The 21612-nt window shown below is 43.7% G+C and overlaps 1 protein-coding gene across 2 annotated transcripts in view; it reads left to right on the top strand.

The window, feature by feature from the left end:
- The first annotated feature begins 6494 nt into the window (after positions 1–6494).
- Positions 6495–21612, top strand: part of PDGFRB (platelet derived growth factor receptor beta) — a 72118-nt gene continuing 57000 nt past the window's right edge. The window contains exon 1 of one of the 2 annotated variants that reach the window (XM_082211748.1): positions 6495–7238. Coding sequence is in view for 1 of the 2 variants with exons in the window: in XM_082211746.1 (XP_082067872.1) it covers positions 7673–7752 (80 nt within the window). In the remaining variant the exon portion in view is untranslated. Of the gene's footprint in view, positions 7239–7320; positions 7753–21612 lie in introns of those variants that run through there. The other variant, XM_082211746.1, reaches the window with a different exon arrangement.

Raw genomic sequence — 21612 nt, 5'->3', positions numbered from 1 at the left:
GATAATAAAATTTGAGCAGAGCTGCAACAGGAGAGGCATGCTTCACAAACAATTTGGCCCTGCAAAGCCCTTTTGGGTGATTTGTTTTATTTTTTGCAGCCCTGTCTGAACAAGTTCAAATTTTTTTGCTAGGAGTGACTGTCTGGGGAAACAGGGATGCGTAAGATCCCCATTGCTGAGACAGCTGGGCTAATGTACTCTCAGCCCAAACCAACCACACATATTTTACTTGGGGCAGATGTGAATAGGGATATGCAATCATTTGTGCATCTTGAATGCACATGCCATTTAAAGTGGACAACATCTGTGTCTGGTTGTCACAGTGGACTACAGCTGTATCTGGATAGGTATCTGAATGTAATCAATCTATCACATGCCTGTTACTTCCAAAGTGATGTGCATCCCCATTCTGCCTGCCTGCCTGAACTAGTCACATGACTTAGGGCTGTATTGATGCAGAAGTTTTGGTTTCCACTCCTCTTGGGAAGTGAAGCCATCAGTGCTGTGTAGCAAAACAGGGAACATTGCCATGATTGCCCACGCAATAGCAGTGCATTTTGTCTTTTCTCCCATTCAAGGTGAGGGCAATGGGAAAGCTTTGTTTGTGCTCAGAGGCGTTATTATGTAGCCAGATCTAACTGGCTCTGCGGCATGGTGAAACAATCATTACCAATGCTTGATCCCCGTGATCACACAGTGAAGGAATAGTGTGAGTAATGAGGGAGGAACTGATGCCAAGGAAGCAGCAGATTAAAATAATAATTCCAAATGAAAGCAAAAAAAAATGTGAAAGCGTAGAATTTAGGGGATTTTTTGTAGATAGCCCCACCCCAAAGCATCAGATTTCACATAAAAATTGAATTTTGCACACCACTAAGCAAAATACAAGAGAACTTGTAATCTGCAAATTACAGCATCTGGTGAACTTGATACAATGTCCTGGTATGAATCACATGGATGAAACCAAATAGATCCTGAATGGGCTACATAGAATAGCTACCCCACTCTAACCTCCATCCTTGTAAAAGGAAATGTGTATAGCCTTTTAAAGATGCCATTGGGATTGTATAATCTTGTAGAACACAAAGAACAATGGCTTTAAAGCAGATATCTTAAAGTATTACAACAAACCTATAATCACATTCTGGTTAATCAATGTAACCTGTAATCAAGACCATCCTTTGGGGAAAACCTGTTACAATTCTCCTCTTCTCTAACAAGCTTCTCTTAAAATATTTGCATTTGAATGAGGACTGAGTCTGTTCATGGTTGACAGTTCATGAGTGCTTTGAGGTGTGTGTTGTTGTTTTTTTAAAAAACACCCACCCACCAATCAGGTGATATATAAATTTAAATGAATAAATGTTCTTTAAGGTATAGGGTGTACACAGCCTCAGCTGAGAGATGGCACAGCAATTGACCCAGATGAAGCCAGATTGACTTCCTCCCTCCCATGGATGTCATGAACTGCGGGCTTGTGAATATGGGGGTGACCCCACTAATTTGCAAAGCAGCTGATTGTCAGTGGTCTTACTCCATGAAAATCAGTTGCCACACTGAAGTCCCTGCCTCTTCACAGCCATCTTATATTCTGTCCTCTCCTGGGCTTTCCCCAAGCAATAAGAGACTATGCCTGCTTGAAGCCAACCTGTCCTCTGCCCTTTTCATGCCTCTTCTGGTTCTGGTAGACAACAGTGAGGGGCACTTGTCACAGCGGGAGGGGGAGACATACATGACTCTTCACCAGCCTGATTCATCTCTGCCTCTTGGCCTCCCTCCTCCCGCTATCCTGCTCCAGCTTCTTCCTCTGGTTCTGGACTTCTTTCTGCCACAGACTCTCCCAGCTCACTAAACCCTGTTATCTCTCCAGCTTCTGACACCTCCTCTTCCCACTTTTCTCCCTCTACCCACTCATTTTTGTCCCACCACCACTCCCTGGGCTCTGAGCCTTCTTCCCTTGATAGTTCCCCACCTATTGTTCCCACCATTCCTCTGCTTCGAACCAGTCCATGGCATCCAGATTTGGTGTGGTAGTGGGGACTGTTGCCACTGTTACCCTACTGCTCTCTGTCTCTTGGGGCCAGTCAACACCACTGCTCAGAAGGAAAGGACAAGGCAATTAGAAACTGCTGCACCCCTTTCCCTTTGTTGCAGCTCAAATGTTGGAGGAGAGAGGTGAGCAAGTGGCAGCAGCAAGGAGGGAGCGTGCAGGGGGCTCTGGGAGTCAGCAGATTCCCCAAGATGTCAGGCACGCAACTCCAGTCAACACAGCAACCACTGGGGCTAAATTCAGAGGATGTCAGAGTCAGACATTTGGTGAGGGGTCAAGACTAGCAAAGGGCCTTTGGCATTATCCCAGTGGTGCTGTCCTCCTCACACTGCAGAGAGCACCTGAGAAGCTCGCTCAGAGGCAGCTTGGGAGAATGTTCAGCATGCATGTGCTCTTTCTTCCAGGTTACCACTGAGAGTGGTGCGCCCAGTGGTCCCTCTCAAAAGTCACTGACAACAGGTTCAACATGAGCCAGCTCACACAAGGATAATGCTTTCCGGCCAATGGATGAGCCCAAGAATGTGTGAAATGAGAGGAGGACAATTCTGGCAATGCCTCATCTGTAAACAGCTCCCTAGCCCCACAGAAGGAAGGGCTTTGGGTTGGGGACAACCTGGAGCCCCAGAATTTCCAAACCCTCAAAAACTATCCTTGCTATTTGGTGAGTCAGCCATTAATCTTCAGCTGCCCCTGATCTCATCTCTACAGAACATGTCAAATTTAGGACTGCCTTCCTTTTAAAAGATAATGCTGTCAGCGCCGCAGAAATATATAATGTAGAAACGCCTTCAGCTGTATGTCATTCGTACTTGGTGCAGCTTTCCAGTGTTTGCTCTTTTCTTAAAGAGAGAAGGTCCAGGAGGGAAGCAACAGGCACCAGTGCTCTACAGAACAGTTACTCCGTGCCTGGATATGTGATATCTCCTGACATCACACCAGTACTTCCTGTCTCTTTCTGGGCTCCATTTCAGCATTTGCTGCTATCGTTGCAGATAAAATAAACCATTTGCTCTTTCATCTGGGGACCACATTGCACCAATTTCCAGTCTGCTAAAATGGTTCAAGATGCCTTCGTCTCAGCTGTCCCAAAGGCAAACACTCCTTTCGAAGCCTGTGAAAAACCTGGTGCGCTGCCACCCCCACCCCAATGGAGTATTGTTGTTTTCTCTCTTGTTGCTGTTTGGGATGCCATCTAAGTTCCGTCATGAGCATTAATACACCAAGCCAATAGTGCATCTTATTTGGGAGTCTGTTGTTGTAATCCCACATTCCATTTAAAGTTATAAAGAATACCAGCACCTTTATAGCACACATGCATACATTAAAAACTTACTGGAGGAATGGAAAATGTACCAAATTTTAATGTCAAAAACGGACAACTGGCAGCTGTAACTGGATAAGGCTTCAAAGTGATTTTACTCAGCCTCTAGTGACCCTATCAAAGACCTTTTAAAAAACAGATTCCCATCATTTATACATTTTTATGCAATATGTACATAGGGATATTTTTGTGTATTGAGCACATGTGCTGTTTAATGGGTAAGCTTTACTGCTGGCTAGTGCCAAACTGATTATGAAACTAACCTTTTCCAGCCTGGAGAACAGAGTGGCTGTCAGAATACAAAAATGGACCATCTTCATTTTAGAAGAAAATGGTAATATACCTGTTCACATACGCTGAGTTTTTTAGAAACAGGCCCAGATTGGGGGTGGGGGTGGGTGGGGGAAAGAAGCAGGCATGTGTCCCAAGTAGCAGGTATGGGTGGCTGTGGAAAGACCCGTCCGCTTAGCTGTAAGAGGATGGGTGGGTAAGGTATAAAGGGAGGGGAGTTTAGTCAGGGGTTGGAGAAGGGTAGTTGGCAAAAGTGTGGTGGGTACATGAGGTTGATGAGTGGAGAGATCAGGGGCAGCAGCCATTAGTGTATATACATCTCAAGATGCTATTCCCTGATCATGTTCTCTTTATCTACTTTCTTCGAATTATATTATAAAAGATGAAGATCTAGAAAACTAAGATGCTTTGCAAATCCTCTGGAACTTCTTTACTGATTTTTGTTTCCGTTTCTGACATTTTGTCCCTGGTATCTTTGGGGGTTTTGTCATCTTGTTTGTGCTACTTAAAGCAGACTGTTCCTTAAAGAGCTCTCTAGGGATTAAAAGGATCCCCCCCCCCGAACAAGCAAATTTATAGCACTGCTTTTGCTATAAAAAGACTCAAGTTCAGTAGAACTCCACATCTTCAAATACTGATATTTTAGTGTTCACTGTTTTTGACATCTGCTAAAAACCTTTTTGTCTAGGCAAGACATATAATTGTATTACATACCTGTTTTTAAAATTCATTGGTTGTCTCTAATTGCAATATACCTATGCAGTGCTTGGAATGAATTAGTTCAGTTTAAGAAATTTAACTGCATTGGTTCAAAAATTAGTTCAAAAATATACGACACCTGATAATTGCCTGGTGAACTGAACAAGTTTGTTTGGGGGTAAAACTTTGACAAACTTCATAAAATTATTGGCCTAAAGCCTGGATAAATGAAAAAAGGCTTTATAAGTTTCCTGAGTGCAGGTAAAGAGGAGAACATCCTGATTCCCCCTGAGAGAGAGTTCCATAGCCACACTACCACCACTGAGAACGTCCTATCTTAGGTCCCCATTATTCATCCTACAGCTGTTGAGAAGAACATGTGCAGTCCTCAAACTGCAAATTTTTGACCAGTACCTTCTTTTAAGTATCTGGCTTGCAAGATATTTAGGGCTTTGTTAACTGGGCTTGGTAGCTCACAGGCAGCCAGTGCAAAGTTGAAAAATATATACATCAAGGAAGATATATGCTGGAGAAGTGAAGAGCTAGAGAATGCAGCCTTCAATAAGGTTAAAACAACCAAAAACAACCAAGAAGATCCATAAATGGAATTGTGTTGCAGATAGCATTTGATGGGATGGGGCATGCCGTTCTTCATAAATGATGTCAAGTACTGTCATGAGATGATTGTGACCCTTGCCCAACCACATTACATATAGTACTTGAAGCTGCAGTGGTCCCTCAGCATTTCCCCAGAACAATATATTGTGAGTCAAGTGCTCAAGAGAGAATGCAATACCCATCAGATGGCCATGCTTCTTCAAAGGAAAACATGCAACAATTGAGCAATGACACTCCTTTTAAAAAAGGACCAACTCAAGAAGCTCTTTGACAGTTTTTATAAGCAAGCAGCTCAGCTGATTAGCATCTCAAATGCACAGTGCAGTGACTAGAATGTCAGGAAGGAAGTCTTGAGAAACTTTTGAAACAGCTGATAAATTTTCCCAAACCTTAAGTTTTGCCTGCTTTCCTTATGAAAAACCAGCAAGGGTGTGGCATGGCAAGAACTGTTTGCAAATTCTAGTTGCAAATCCAGAGTTCAACACAAGTATCTCATGTATGGATGACATTGATGCTTTCCGTCATCCATCACCATATAAAGAGTCTTCAGAAAAGCTTGCTCGCTATATTGTGACATTTTGGTCTTAATTCCCAAGTATTGGCTGACTATGAGTTTTGGAATTTCGCAGGATTATTTCATACATTATACATATCTGAGTCAGCCATTGAGCCAGCCAAACCTGGGCTGTACCGGTAAAGAATGTACTTGTATGATATGTGTGTGTTTGTTTGTTGCATTCACAGAACCCTAGGTAGATACTAATGCCAGTGTATTGGAAGAAGCAAAGATCACCCGTGTCAAAGCAATGATATTGTAGATCTTTATTCCCCTCCCTTGTTCCTGGTGTAGCTCTTCAGCCACCCCTTCTTCCCATGGTTTGGTTCACCTCAGATGCCGAATTGTCTTGCTTCCAGGCCTCCATCAGAAAAGAGAACCGCACAGTGTGCTAATTTGCGGAGGGGCCTGAAGATGGATGGCTAAGCGGCCTCCTCTTGGCCGGCTATCAATCGGAAGCAGACGATGCTGAGGCACATGAGTCCCACTCGGGCCTGTGAACCATTCCACAAACTCTATTGTTCGGCAGAAAAAAAGAAAAAAGAAAAGCCTTTCAAAGGAGCTTGTAAACAGCGGCTCCGCCCAGCAAACAAAGCCGCCCTGTAGCAAAACGTTATCTCGGCGATAAGGAGCTGGGCAAAGCCCACCGTGGTCGCCCCCGTCAGAAACCCCCACCCCGCACGGGAAGGCTAGGTGCCAGCGAGCGCGGGGTAGGGGGGGGCCAAGGGAGGACTGGCGCGCGCAGGGATTTTAAGACGCGGAGGCAATTTTAAGGCACAGGCCTCTCTCTTCTTTAATAAAAACATGAGTCAGCGGCTGGCGTGGGCAGCGGATTTTCTAAACATCCCCTCATATCCTGAGAAAGGGGAGAGCAGAGAGAGGAGGGAAAAGACGGGAGGGGCGGAGAGGGGACAGAGAGGCCAGAATCGAAAGGAGGCGCGTTCACACGCACACACAAACAGCAGCGTGTGAGGGAAGCTTCACGGTTTAATTCGTAAAAAGTCCAGTCATGAATTAAAACGCGCACGCTTTTGGTTCCTCTTGTTTTTATTTTGTTTGGCGCCTGGAGCTTTCCCAGAGGCTCCCCTCGCCCTCTCCCGCCCAAATTCGGCGACTGAAGTTCTGCTGGTGTGTGTCTCCTCGTACCCCACCTTGGGGCCCGACGGAGGTGTTTGTTGTGTCTACCCCACTGAAGCTTCTTTGCGTCTTCCCTCTGTCTTTCCCAACAAGAAAGAAGATTCAGCCTTATTCCCCTGCCCTACATCTTTCTTTGCGAGAGTGGACCAAAAAGTTTGAGCCAAGTAGAAGTTCAAACACGCGCGCACACCATTCGTGGCATCTTTTTCTGAAGGAAAAGAGAAAAAAGGCTCCGGAGCTGCGAGAAAGCCGCGGAGCCTTGGATGCTGGCGAATGCTCTGGGGGCTAATAAAATGCGCTAGAGGCACCAGCAAGGCAGCCGGCGCGCTGGACAGCGGGGACACCCCACCCCCACCATCGCCCAGTCCCGCCTCTCCGGGCTGCAGACGACTCTCCCTCCCCTCGGGCTCGGCAAAGGGCTGCGCAGCTCAGCCGAAGGAAGCTGGGGTCGCGTACTCAAAGCAACGGGGGGAACTTCAGGAGAAGGATAAAAGAGAGAAGTGAAAGTCCCCGCAAGTTCCGGGCGCGATCTGGCGAAAGGCGTCCTGCCCCCTCTGCGAAGTAAGGTAAGCGCTAAGCGGCCTCTCTCCTTCGCTCCCAGCAGCTCGCCTCCTTTTCGCTTTTCCAGTCTGCGAATGGAAACTCTCCTTTAACAAATCCAGATGTGGAGAGCCCGCAGCCTTGTTCCTTTTCCCCATGACAAGTTTCCAAAAGGCCAAACCCAGCCAGTTTCCTTTGCAGACGCCTGGATCCTTCGCCTGCATCTCTCGCTTTCTTTCTCCGCTGCTTTCCCAAGGCGCCGGGCAGAGGGGATGCGGTGCAGGACCTCCCCACCCGCCCCCTTTGCTGCTTCAGGGGGGCTGCCTCTTGCAAGAGGGCCGGAAAGGAGCTGAACCCCTCAGCCCAGCCGTCACAAGGAAGACGGTTCCGGGGATTGAAATGGGGCTGTCTCCTTGCCTAGCCTCCTCCTCCCCACCCCAAACTCCTGGGATGCCCCTCTATGGACGAACTGTTCTCAGCATCCTGCAGGCTCCAGAGTAGAGCCGGGTGGGGAGGAGGAAGCCTGTTGCTTCTTGCAAGGTCTGGTAAGGAGAGGCAGCAGTGCTCCGGCATCTCCCTCGCTGTGCTGTGTGTTGCCCATCTATCTATCTGTGCAAAGGATCTAAGTTAGTTCTAAGTTATGGGATGCACAAAGTGCTATTATTGGGTCTGTCTTTTTTTCTTTTTTCTTTAATCAGCAGAAAGAGAATGCCTGTGATCCTGATGCCTGAAAATAACTTTCTGATGCTCAAAACTTCTTGGAACTTAGATTCCTGGGGATTGATTGGACAGAGAAGGAGAATCTTTCCCCATGACTGCCACTCTAACATCCACAAGGAACATCTGTCTTGCATCAGAACAGGCTGTTTGTCTGTTGAAAGATTAGATTCTAACCCATGTCTGGGGTTAGAACTGTTTATCATTGAAGAGTTGCAGAGGGGCCGCAGCTCACCATTGGCAGGAACTCCCCAAACCTGTAGGTGGGAGGGTCAGCAGATGTCAGTTGGACTAGTAGTGCACAATCAAAATGTGGTTAAGTGCTGATTTGGACACTTTGTTTACTAGCTGGAAAGATAACAAACAAATTTCTTACACACCCTTTCACACAAGAGCAAAAGCACCAAGCACCTTAAAAGATCTTAAGCAAAGTAGAAAGGAGGGACTCTCCTGCGCTTGATGTTACCTGCATTGGCAGAGAGTTTGCCTGGATGTTATATGTGCTTCCAATGCTGCACCAAATGTTACTATTACCTTTATGCTAAAAGCTGGCAAAGCCATTGGTCAATAACATTCCCCTCCCCAAATAACAATAGGTTGTTTCAATCAGTAGAAGAGCTCCTTTGGGAGGAAGGGTGGGAAACAAATTTAATAAATAAATGGATAGGTTTCCTTCACTATATCCTGATTTTGGTGACTTTTCATAACCACAAGTCTACCTGAAACTGATTGGCACCTCCTTCGTAACCACAAAATGTTCTATCACACTTTGTGTCTGTCTTGTTTTCTGTTCCAGCAACAGCTAAAATACTTCTAAAAGCCTCTCACTTATGCCAATATGATTTTCTATGCCTACAAAATCTAATAAGCTTATATATAGGCATATATGTTGGTGCAAAATGAATAAAGCCCATTCTTGTGCACTCTGGAAGTATCTCGCCATGGTCTCTAGGCAGAAAAGTATTCCATGTTACTTGCTTCTTAAGCTTTCCTTCCTTCCTTCTCTATTTTCAGAGGAACCATGACTCTATCTATGGTTCCTGAACTCACACACTGGTGCTTCTCAAGGTGTAAAACAGATATACTGTGCAGTAAGAGACATCACCTGTTGCTGTCATACCTTGCATCTCTGTGCCAGGAACTAAACTACTTTAAGTTTTACGGGAAGAGGCTGTAGCTCGGTGGTACAGCACACGTTTTAAATGCGAAAGGCGTCAGGATCAGTTCCTGATATCTTTAGATAGTGCTGGACTCCTGACCCCAAACCCTGCTTTCCAAAGGGCCAGTGAGCGTTGTCGAAACTGAGCTAGATGGACCAATAGCCTGACTTGCTGTATAAGGCAGCTTCCTATGCCCTTTTGCGAGTCCCCCTTCTTATTTATTTCTGCTGCAGCCACTAGAAAAATGCCATATACTTCTTATATTATTGTTACTCAAAAGAAGGTTTGGACAATTGCGCATCTCTACAACCCAACACTGATGTAGATACTGTAGACAACTTGCTTCTGCTTAGCATGATCATTTTTACTGTTTTCACAGTCAACAATGCAAAAGCTATGTTTTTACTGAGCACCGGTAAATTGACCGACGATTTGCAACTATTGTTACCACATATGCTTATCACTGTTTGATAAGCGCGTTCATTGTGATCCTTACTGGAAGCAGAGTTTCTGTTGTGACTTTCTTGAGTGCCTACACTGTCATTTCATTATAATGTTACAATCATAACAATATGGTGAGGTTCTCTACTTAAAAAATAATTTTGGAAGGGACAATAAGGACCATCTAGTCCAACTCCCTGTGATGTAAAGATATGCAGCTGTCTCATGTGGGGATCAAACCTACAACCTTGCTGTTATCAGCACCACACTCTAACCAACTGAGCTATCCACTTGGATTGGGCTATTCCCATCCAGCAGTGCTGTGCCCTTGACAAAATATCATGCAAGTATGCTAATACTACTCATCATGCTAAGGACCCAGCATATGTTTTGCCAACTACCCATATTATATATTTACATGCATAGAGAGTCACGTCTCTGAATACTAGCTCCTGGGATCCTAAATGGAGAGTGCTGGAGGAGATGAAGAGCGCCAGATCTATTAATTGATGAACCTCTCGTCTATCTATTGAGAAACAACAGAGAAGCAGACCTGGAATATTAGTTTCTCAGAGGCCAAGGTTACCCAGGGCTCATTGCTGCTCAGTCGACTGAGCTACGAGAAATGGTTAACCCATTCTCTGATACGACTTGTATACATTTATTTATTCATTTGGAGTATTTAATTTGTCCCTCCTGGAAAAATTCATGTGTATGCCCATGAATGGTATGTATGTGGATGCATTTTAAATTGGACTTCTTCTGTGAAAGGTATGTAGCATGGACAAAAAATGCACAACTAACACATATTTGCATACACAAAACCTTTGCTGTATCAGAACCCAATCAATCTATATACAGATGATCAGCACTATCAACTGACAGTGATTATCACAAGTTTTGAGGATGGAGAGAAAAACTGATTGTAGCATCTGTTTCCCATTTTACACTTAAGGACAACCATCACAGACAGTGCTATACATCTGTTCAAAGGGCAGATCTTCATGCATAGCAACATCTCTGGATGATGACCTGAGTGATCAAAGTACTGAAACAGCCTCTAGTATTAATGTTTCAGCATGTTTATCACTCTCTTCAGAAATGGCATCTTTCTTTCTTTTTTAAAAAAGGTTTCTTTTAAAAATAATACTTCAAAACTGCTTGCCACATTTCAAATGAAAAACTGCCCACCACTATATGCTGTTGTATGATAGTATCAGCACATTCAGTACCATTTTGCTCTTGCATCATTAATTCATTAGTTCGTAAAACGTGTATCCTACTTTTTTCTGACTATATCACAACCAAGAAATAATAGTGCCATCTGTGACAATGGCTGTCAATCACAATAATAATACCAGCAATGACAGCACAATGCAGTGAAAATTGGAATAGATATTCACACTTAATGGTTTTTTAAAAAAATAAAAGGGTGTTTCACCCTACTCTTCCAGCACATGAGTTATTCCAGATTAATTAGTGCAAAATTTTAGGATGTGGATTTGTGTGTGGTGTCGGGCTGTTTATTAGTATTCACACAATGCTTTTCTTCTATATGGGAACCATCTTGACCCAAACGCCCAAGCTGTAATAGGAAAACTCATGATAATAGATATGGCCAGAAACATTACCTGTGGCAATACAGTTTTCTGCCATGCTGACTGCAGGATGTGCCACAGTTGCTGAGTGATAGGACAGTTTACATATTACTTTTCTCCATGCAAATATGTTTTCTTCACAACAAGAAGAAAATTATTTCTTTCCAAGAGTTGTTTCCCAAATGAATAGATTGTACACTGTAGTCCCATTGACTTCTTCCATTTCCTTTGACTCTGGTGTAAAAGGACATGTGGTTCCCACTAAACCCCCCCCCCTTCACAAAACATCCAGGGCGAGCTGTGACTCTGTGACCTGGAAATTGCGGTTTGTGTCCTTTAGTCCTGTTACAGTTTCTCAGAATGTTCTCATTGATTTTAATGGAAGAAGGCTTTGTTAAAACTTTGGAATTATTTTGGGTTAACTTATTCCAACTCAAAAAAGTGAGGCAGAGGTTGGAGTTAAAATGCTGCTGGGAGTTTAATTCCATTTAAAGAAAGAGAAATCCCAAACAGAATATTTTTGATGGGAACATCATGAGCTGTGCATTGTTTCCTGAGATGCTGAAACAGCTCTAGAGAACCTTTTTGAACTGATGGATAAACAGGGCATAATTAAGTACATAGCTTATATAGTCTCCAAATATATATATCAGTGTAGCAATTGTTGCAATTGATAGACTTATCTTAGTAGAACTCATAAATCATAGGCCTGTTCTCTTATTCTCCTCTTCCTCACATTGCTAACCTCTCTGCTGACACTAAGCAATCCAAAGAGCCATTTCTAAAAGTCTACCACCACCCAGACATCTGGTATAGTGCAAGCAGCTGGTAGCTAGGAGAGAACATTGCAAAAGCTCTTCTGCATAATTTGAAATGCTTATGGGTGGGCATGGGGACTTGAATCCCATCCATTGTTTACACATGTCTGTTCAAGATGCAATAGTGCTGAAAGGTGTTCAGGGGTCTCTGGTAGTAATGCTCCTGGGATATAAAGCTCCATTTCAACGTCAATCTTCTAATCAGGCCTTGATTTGTGTCCCTACTCCATGTGAACTCCTGTCACAACTAGAAGTAAAGCCTCTGTATCAGTTGCTTGAAGGTAATGGGGAAAAACTCTGTCCAGAAGTGTGTAGTCCCTTCTCACGGGCTTTTTGGGGTGGAGGGGGGGTTTGCAATACATATCATTTTCATGGACATATATTCTTGTTGTTTGTTCATTTTTTTAATTGGGCACTATTTTATGCTTGTTTTTTGGGGGGAGGGTGGAAGCCACTTTGGAAACACAGCATTCAAATGTTTGGAATGAATAGGTAAAGGTAAAGGGACCCCTGACCATTTGGTCCAGTTGTGACCGACGCTGGGGTTGCGGCGCTCATCTTGCTTTATTGGCCAAGGGAGCCAGGGTACAGCTTCCAGGTCATGTGGCCAGCATGACTAAGCCGCTTCTGGCAAACCAGAGCAGCGCACGGAAACACCGTTTACCTTCCCGCCGGAGCGGTACCTATTTATCTACTTGCACTTTGACGTGCTTTCGAACTGCTAGGTTGGAATGAATAAACAACCATCTTTCTTTCAAATATGTTTTATTTTTATTTGTTGTAAACTGCTTAGAGGTTTTTTTTAATTACAATCAAGCAGTGTTTCAATTTTGTGAAATGAAATGAACATGAAACAACTAGCTATATAGATAGATTGCTCTCACTGTGGCCCCATGACATGTTTGGGGGGGGGAGTAGAGCAAGGGAAACAATAGTTTCATTACAAACAAAGGAAGAACCTTTTCAAGAACTGATCTTTTCATTAGAGGGGGAAAAAAAGCAGAATAGATAGCAAACATCATCCTAACAATGCAGTTATCTTCTACTCTCCTCAAATTTCCTGGACTAGGATAAGAGATCAGGATGACTCAAAAAAGTTTTCTGTCAGCATTGTTTACATCATTTGCTCCAATAAAGAACTGTCCTACTTGCTCAGTGTTTGTAGTGAAAGTTTGCATTCATAAAAATCTAATAATAAAATGCCACAGAAGCTGCCTAGTCATAGGATCAGTGCTCTAGCAAACCATCCAAAGAAAAATGGCAAATTCATAATACATTTCAAAATAGCACAGGGCCATAATTCTAAAATACATTTTATTATCTGTATCTCACACTGTGATGTTAACAAGCAGGTTTTCAATTTAATAATAATAATAATAATAATAATAATAATAATAATAATAATAATAACAACAACAACAACAACAACAACAACAGAACAGTGGGTTGCCCCACTGTTCTAATTCATCCTCAAGAGCCACACACACACACACACACACTTATTTATAATATTGTTTTAAAGTTATATTTATTTGCACTTGAAAGCTAAAGTAAAAGTTGTGCATTTCACAAAACATGTTTAGTTTGCACAATTTGGCCAAATACAGATTTTTATGGACGGCCTTTTTTATTCTTTCCAAGAACGCATAATATTTTTGCAAGGTCTGAGATGGTAAAGGAGAAAACCAAACTGAAACATCCATTGGACTGGGAAACAGTAGTGACAAAGGAGCAATGAATGAAGGAATATGTGCTATTTTCCCATATTTGAATATTATTATACTTGAGGAACATGTATGGAGGGTGATCTTGCAAGTAATGGGACAATAAGATCACAAGATTTCATAGGGCAGCATCCAAGTAATTTGTCTCATCAATGCAAGGATTTCTCCTTGTGCAAAGAAACCCTTCCCTTTGTGTGCCCCCCACACAACACAAATCTTCTCTGAGCAGTATAGCTTCCCTCCTGCACTCCACTCCATCCACATGTATGCTGCATACTTTGCCCCCGGCATCAGTGCCAGCTTCACCTTCCATCCTGGTGCCACCTCCCTTCTTGGATCAATGTCTTAGCTTGCTTTACCTACCATGTATGGCACCTGCTGCAAAAGAGAAGACCTGAGTTTGAGGCTATCACCCAGGGGAAACCAGAACATTTCTGTTCCTATGAGAAAAATAATTCTGGAAGATAATCCTAGAAGTTTCCAGTGGGATGGAATGGGTACTAATTACTGATTTTTTCAACCCTCGCCATAACCTGGCTTCCATGCTTGGATAAGCCTTTCTTGCATCTGCTTGTTTAGCAGAAAACTATGGCCAGCAGATAGACTACAAGCTCAACAGGGCTAGTCATTGGTACAGGGCCACTTTTCTGAGCACTACCTTCTTTTTCTTGGTGTTTGCAGTATTTTAAGGAGCTGTGACTAAATTCTTAATGCTACCGAGAAACAGTAATTGGCACCAATTAAATTGCTACATTCATGTTTGAATTGCTTTAACTGGCGAGACACACTGTCTTATTTATACCGAAAGTATGTTTGCTTTGTGGTTTGCTCTGAATCAGGGCCAGGAGAAACTAAACCATCTTGAGCCTCTTTCTCTGAAGGCATATTCTCCCATTGCAAGCTGGATGCCACCTCAGTTCCAGAGTACTGATTTATTCATTTATTTTTGCCTCCAAGAAGCTGTAAAATAGAATACCTGCTTGTCTGAGGCTTGTGCATTTTCTCTCTCTCTCTCTCTCTCTCTCTCTGTGTGTGTGTGTGCTGTCCCTCTTTCTTAAAGTACTGCAGATTTCCCCCTTCCAAACTTGGGAATTTTCCAATACATAGTTGCAGCTAAGAGAAGAATTCTTTCAAGATGGGGAAATCAGGGCATTAACTCTTCAGTACTCATAGATCCAAAAATCAGATCTTGATTCAAATGCTCAAAGTACATGAGAAGAGCCCTGCCAGATCAGACCAAAGCCCAATCTAGCCCAGTATTCTGTCCCCACAATAGCACACCAAATGCCTATGGGAAACTCCCATGCTGATTAATAGTTGGGATTGTGTACTAGGAGATTTGTGTCATCATTATGAGACCCAGTTCTGTTTCACTGTGATATCTGAATCAGGACTGGGCCAGTGTCTGCATGCAGTGCAGGCCTGGGTGAGGGCTGAAACTGAAACTGAAATCTGATATGACAGAGGTCCTGCAACCAGTGGTTCTACTTTCCAGGGCAAAGGTCAGTTACCTGTTCTGGATGGGGTTGCATTCCCTCTGAAGGAATAGGTATGTATTCTGGAAGCACTATGTTGGGCTGCCCTTCTGCTTGGTCCAGAAGCAGTAGCTAGTGCAAAATGCAGCAACATGGCTTGTGGCCAGGATTGCCTTGTTATGTATCAGCACATAACATCATTGCTGAGGGAACTGCTAAAATGCTATTGGTCCAAGCCTAAGATTGGTCTGAGCTTAAGATTTTATTGTTCGTGTACATAAAGCCCTAAAGAACTTTGGGCCAAGATAGCTGAGGTACCATGATATACCTGCCTGTTCAATGCAGTTACATGTGCAGGTCTTTCTTGAAGTGCTGCATGAGGCCAGAGGTACATTCCATGGCAGTTCAGACTAGTGCCTTCAACACAGCAGTACCTGCCCTGTGCAACACACAGCTCACTGCAACTCCAGTAATATTGATAACATTTTGTCAGGTGCTAAAAAGTGCATTATTTTTACAGGCTTCCCCACAAGGATGTTTATTCGCATGAAGTAGCTGGATGCTTTTTAAGAACAGTTTCACCTGTTTCTAGTTGTTCTTATTGTTGTATGCTGATGTACTATGATGATGATGCTAAGTGGGCTTATAATTATACCTAATAAACAAACAAGACCACAATTTATGAGTGCAACTTGAGTACAAGAGCACTCGCTCCACTTGCACTCCCCTGTAGCTGGTATTCAGAGACATACTGCTCTCTGACTGTAAGTATATACTAGAGGTAGTTGGTAAAGATGCACTTTTTTAGTGTTGAGAAAGAAAAGGAGACTTGAGATTTGATTGGCTGTAGTTATGTTCTTGGTAAGCACTGAGAGTTAGATTTGTTTGTTTGCTTGCTTGCTTGTTTACTCCAAGGATGTCAGATTAGGAGGTCAAAAATAAGATATATTGCAGAGCTATGGTGTCTGTGCTACCAGCTGAAGAAGGATGCAAATCACAGTGGTCTAGCTTTTTTCCTTATTATTATTTCCATACTGAGACAGTTAAGAAAAAGACTATAAGACACTAAAGCACAACACACCAAGCTTCTAGTTCCATGCTAGATGACAGAATGACTGTGACCTGATTCAGTAACTATGCCTATTAGCACAGAAAAAAGAGTATTTCCCCAGTTTAAAGGACGTACTGTCTGTTGTACCATTTGCTAATTATTTTGCTAACTTCATGTTTCACACCATTTTCTATTTCTGTCTGTTTTCATTCCTTTTTGGCTAGAATCTGCTGGAAGTTGGTGTCATGTTGCCTTCTGCTGTTTCACTGTAGGTTTTTCCCATGACACCCCTGGTGCATTTTCTCCCTGGAAGAATAGGTATTCATATCAATGCAGAGCACGCCATGAAACAGTGGCAGCCCTGTTTGAATTAGCATCCAAGCATTCACACCTGGGATTTCCTTTCTGTATCAGTTTGAACGATCCCCTCTCTTTCTTTCGTTTGCATTGATTTTAACAATGTTTGGGTGCATTTTAGTAAATCCCAAGCTGCCTTCACAATGGCATCATTACTATAAGGGAATTGTGAGTATGTGTGAAATGCACACTCTTCCTCTCTCCCCCTTCCCCCCCCCTCTCACACACACAACACATGGCTCAGGTCCAAACTAGATGCGACATGAAGGCATGGGAATCTTTCCCCTGGCTCTAAAACAACCAACCAACAAAACCTTAAAAGACTGAGTTTAAATGGAAAAATAGAAGGTGGTGGGGCTGATTAACCCTTCCTTGGACGGCTAGTTTTCCACTCAAAACCACTACCCAAACTTCCAGGGCCAATCCCTGTTAGGTAGAGTGAAGTAGCTACCTCAGGTGTTAGATGCTGGGTGGTGGGGGGAGGCAGTGGTCAAGCCCCTTCAGCCATCCACCTGAACCCACTGACTGTTGAAGGTCGGAGCCATGTGTGCTTATGTGGTCTGAGCCCTTCCCCATCTTGTCCATTTCCTCAGGCAGCAAAGTATATTGGGCTGACCCTGAAAACAGCTTTTATATCTGAACTGGGGTGGGTGGGGAGGCACAGCTAACATCCAGTAACTATATCCCATCTGTCTGACTGAAGCGTCCTGCAAAAACTAGCAGCAAGTTTGCTGCTTGGCATTGTGCAAAAAAGCTGGAATTTCTGTGTGTGGCTGTGGCTGATGGTATGCCAGGCCTGGAATGAGTATATCTTGGCTTGTTTCCCCCTTTTCCTTCTTGTGGCTTTCGTATCCCTGAGAGATGGAGAGGCTCATGGAACTAACAGAATGTTCTCTGTGTACCAGGCCTCCTCCTGCTGCTACAGAGGGCTGAGCTTTGCTGAGGATGGGGCGGCTAACAAGCCAGTCATTTCAGTAGTATTTGCATTTTCTGTGCCACATAAGAAAAGGGGCACTTGTTGAATTGTTTCAGTAAGCAAGGCAGATGAGATGGTCTGTGAGCTGCATGCATGGTGAATAATATCCTTTTCCCCGTGGTGGCCAGTGGGGCATGTGAAGAGGGTTGTATTGCTCTCCTGCATTCCCAGTACATCACATTGCTGTTGCTTACTGAAAGGAGAAGGGGTGAGGCATAGGGAGCTTGGTGTCTAGACTGGCTCCACCACCATGCTCCATGCTGAGCTCCCCGTGCCTTGCGTCTCCTCTCAGTTAAGTTGCAACAATGCAGCTCTGTTGTGAAGGCAGAGGAGCAAGGCATTCTCACCCACCCCACCCCACAAGGCACTACTACACCTTTCTAGGAGATCAGTACTGAGGAGGACTGATAGAAGAAAGAGACAAGGATCAAACAAGGTCTCCCAGTCAACTGCAAAAGCCATGGCAGAAACAGTGCCCTGCTTCCTAGGTGGGTGCGAGCGTAGATGGCTGCATTGGCTCTACCAGTGCACCCATGCAGCTCCAACTTCCTCCCACCATCTCCAAGTAAGCAGCAGTGATGTCAAAGCCAGAAAGCTAGTGTCACTTGCTTCCACCCTACCAGGCAAGCAGCTTCACACACACACACACACACACACCACTCCATCCTTCATACAGGCAAGCAAGAAGCATTATTACACTTCAAGGACACATTCCAGTTGGGCAAAACTCAACGAGAGTGCAGAGCAGGGCAGGTGATGGGTACGGCCTGAGGAGAGAATGTGGCTGGGGCAGATAGAGAGGCCCGGAGGGCCACATTTGGTCCCCAGAGCTGAGGTGCCACTCTGACCCTTGATGTAGAAGAGTGGTTTTGCTTATTTTTTATAAGTATTTTTATTCCACCCTTCAATCGTATTTGCAGGGAGGCTTACAGAAATACCTTGTTCATACATAATTTGCATGCTAGTTGGGTCTGCACACCTTAAGTGAAGAGAAGGGGTACATTGTGCTCGGCCCTGTGCATATGCATATTTACTCGAAGATTTACTCTGTAGAGAAATTTAAAGTGGCATGGGGTTTTTTAAAGATTTAATGTGGAAAAGAATGAGTCACCAAAACACCTTCTTTTCAACCAAATAGTTAGAAGCAGACCTGGAAATTAGGCCAGGCTGACACCTGGCCCATTGCTTTTCCACTGAAAAAAATATCATTGAAAATAATATATCCATGAATGTGTGGATTTGGGACATTGGGATCATGCTTGGTGATTGCTTGTACAGAGCCGAATGCTTGAATAGGGCCTACGTGTACATGATCAAGTTGCATGATCAAGAATCCTGGGAAAGGCAAACGTCCTGTTCAATTGCACAGCTCTAGGCTTTGGTCGGACCTGCGGCTGAACTCTCAGAGGTCAGGGGCAAGTCAGGGGCAGCAGGAGTGACCGTGCATCCTCCAGTAAATACATTAGTGCTTGCAGATATGTTCCATGCACAGGGTTCAGGGTTCTCCTAACTGGAAGCTGCTCATACATCAGCTCATCATATTGTTACATTATTGTTAGATATACAGTGGTACCTTGGTTGTCGAATGTAATCCGTTCCGGAAGACCGTTCAACTTCCAAAACGTTCAAAAACTGAGGCGCAATGGGCTGTCAGCAGTTCAATGGAGAAAATTGAGAGATGCGCCTTGGAAGCTGTTTGACTTCTGAGGTGTGTTCAAAAATGGAAGCGGTTACTTCTGGGTTTTCGGCATTTGGGTTCCAAATCATTCAGCTTCTGAGACACTAAAAAACTGAGGTTCCACTGTACTTCCTTTTTCATCCATGTTCCACGTTCCCAGGCTTTGTTCTGCATGGAAGACAAAGGGCACCTTAGCCATGCAGGAGACTTCATGGAACTTACGATCCTGCTTTTCTATTATTCTCATTTATACAGACAGAGTCTATGTGCATCTTGTACCCATGTAGGCTCTGTTTTGCTTTTATCTAATGGCGGGAGATCCAGGTTCCACCCACTCTCTGCACAGCCCTTCTGAATGCTAATCTGGATTCCTTTTAACCACTTAAAATACACTTCTTAACCTGAATGAAATGGGAACCCTGGTTAGTGTTAGTAATTGTTAGTGCACTGTCCACATAAACGTAATGTTCAACCACGGTTAAGTTCAACAAGGAAAGTGAGCAGGGGAGTTCATATTGGTGAGTGCAAAATAGAAGGTGAGGCAGTGTATGTTCCTGGTGTTGGCTTCATGCCTTCCCCTGGGAAGCAGCATGAAGACATAGGGCTTTTCCAGATGACCTGTTCATTGAACATTCATCCTGATTTGTTTGTTGAAAAATTATGCTGAGGTTATATGACATCACTGTTTATTGAGCCTTCATTCTGATTTGTTTGCGTGGAACTTATATGTTGTTGCCATTATCCCACATTTCCACAGCACTTTCCTGCCCCTTTTCTTACCACAAAAATGCAGGGTTTCATTGGAAGCAGGTTTGTTTGCAAGAGCGCTAAATCCATTTTAACTGCGCAAACAAAATTTGCTGGGTTTTGATTGACTCATACGTGCAAAATAGTGACACTCTGGAAACAGCCACAGCACATAGCCTAACACGGGGTAGGCAACCTAAGACCCAGGGGCCGGATGCAGCCCAATCACCTTCTCAATCCGACCCACAGACAGTCTGCGAATCAGTCTGTTTTTACATGAGTAGAATGTGGTCTTTTATTTAAAATGCATCTCTGCATTATTTGTGGGGCATAGGAATTATTCCCCCCCCTTCTTTCCGGCCCACCACATGGTCTGAGTGACGGTGGACCGGCCCACAGCTGAAAAAGGTTGCTGACTCCTGGCCTAACACAAAGTATCCAGAAGGACTTTGGGCAGCAACTTGAAAGGGTCATGTTACGCAGAAGTTCTCCTATGGTACTCAGATTAGGTGAACAATTCATGCTGGGAACATACATTAATTTGAGTCTGTATATTCAGGTCAATTAGCGAGACTATAAGATCCTTTTTACTGCCTAGATTTGTTTTCTTCACAGCACCCTCATCCTTGTTATTCTTAATGATGAGGATTCAAGGGAGGGTGGATGTTTCCTGACTTTCAAATTAGCTCCCTTCCTCTTTTCCTCTTCATCTGGTCTATCATTAAAGAACGACTGCAGCTGGTCGATACATGGGAGGATGTCTGAATCTGCTCCTAGTTTAGTTTTTACCACAGTGACAAAGTTGAAGTGATTGTAACTAAGCAGCTGAAGGATGTATCCCTCCCACACACCAGTAGCATATTGGTCTTTCTTCCTTTTTGTTCTTTCCTCATGTACTCCTTAGAAAAACATTTTTCTTTAATTAATAAAAGCTGATGATGGATCACAGTTTCCTAGCAGTTTTGAATTTGTCTGACAACACAAAAACTTCTCTGTCTGTTCATTTAAAGGGAGTCTTCTCCTCACAACCAGATAATTTTTCTATCCTGTTCTCTGGTGTTTTGTTTTTTAAAGCTTTTTCTCACCCACTTGAATTTAAACCGGTAGTGCAGTATGGTAATTTTAGATTCTGGTTTAATAGACACTCCACACCCTTAGACTGCTCTTTAGACAGCAATGTGTATTAACTTCACTTGATCCAAAGTATATTAAGCCAGCCCATCTGTGCTTGAACACACAGCCATGCCCATTCTGCTGATCTAGGCCCCACCCATAAGTCCTGATCTGATGGCATCATTGACCTAGGTTTCTTGCTCACCAAGGGTGAGCTGGTCCCAGAAACACAAGGGATGTCCTCATCACTCAGGATAGTTCCAAACTGCTTGCATTTATAGAGAAAGTGACTTTGCGAACCCAGGCAAACTTTATGTCCTAGTTCCTGATGCCAAATATGCAGCGGGTGGGGGAGAGACAGTTGCAGTCTGGAGGGCAGACTCTGCAGATGCTGCCATGAGAAAGTGCTCCGTGCCATTAGAAGTGACAACACATTTCAAATGAAGCAGACATGCAAAATCAGCAGAATCAGAGACACGGACCAGCGCTGATCTTTAAGGGCCGGTGAATGGGAACTTAGGAACCAGTTGGAGTAGTTTCATCTA

The sequence above is a fragment of the Podarcis vaucheri genome, assembly GCF_965113315.1.
Source record: "Podarcis vaucheri genome assembly, chromosome: 2".
NCBI lineage: Eukaryota > Metazoa > Chordata > Lepidosauria > Squamata > Lacertidae > Podarcis > Podarcis vaucheri.
The sequence above is the reverse complement of the archived record's forward strand: the minus strand, read 5'-3'. Positions and strand labels throughout refer to the sequence as shown.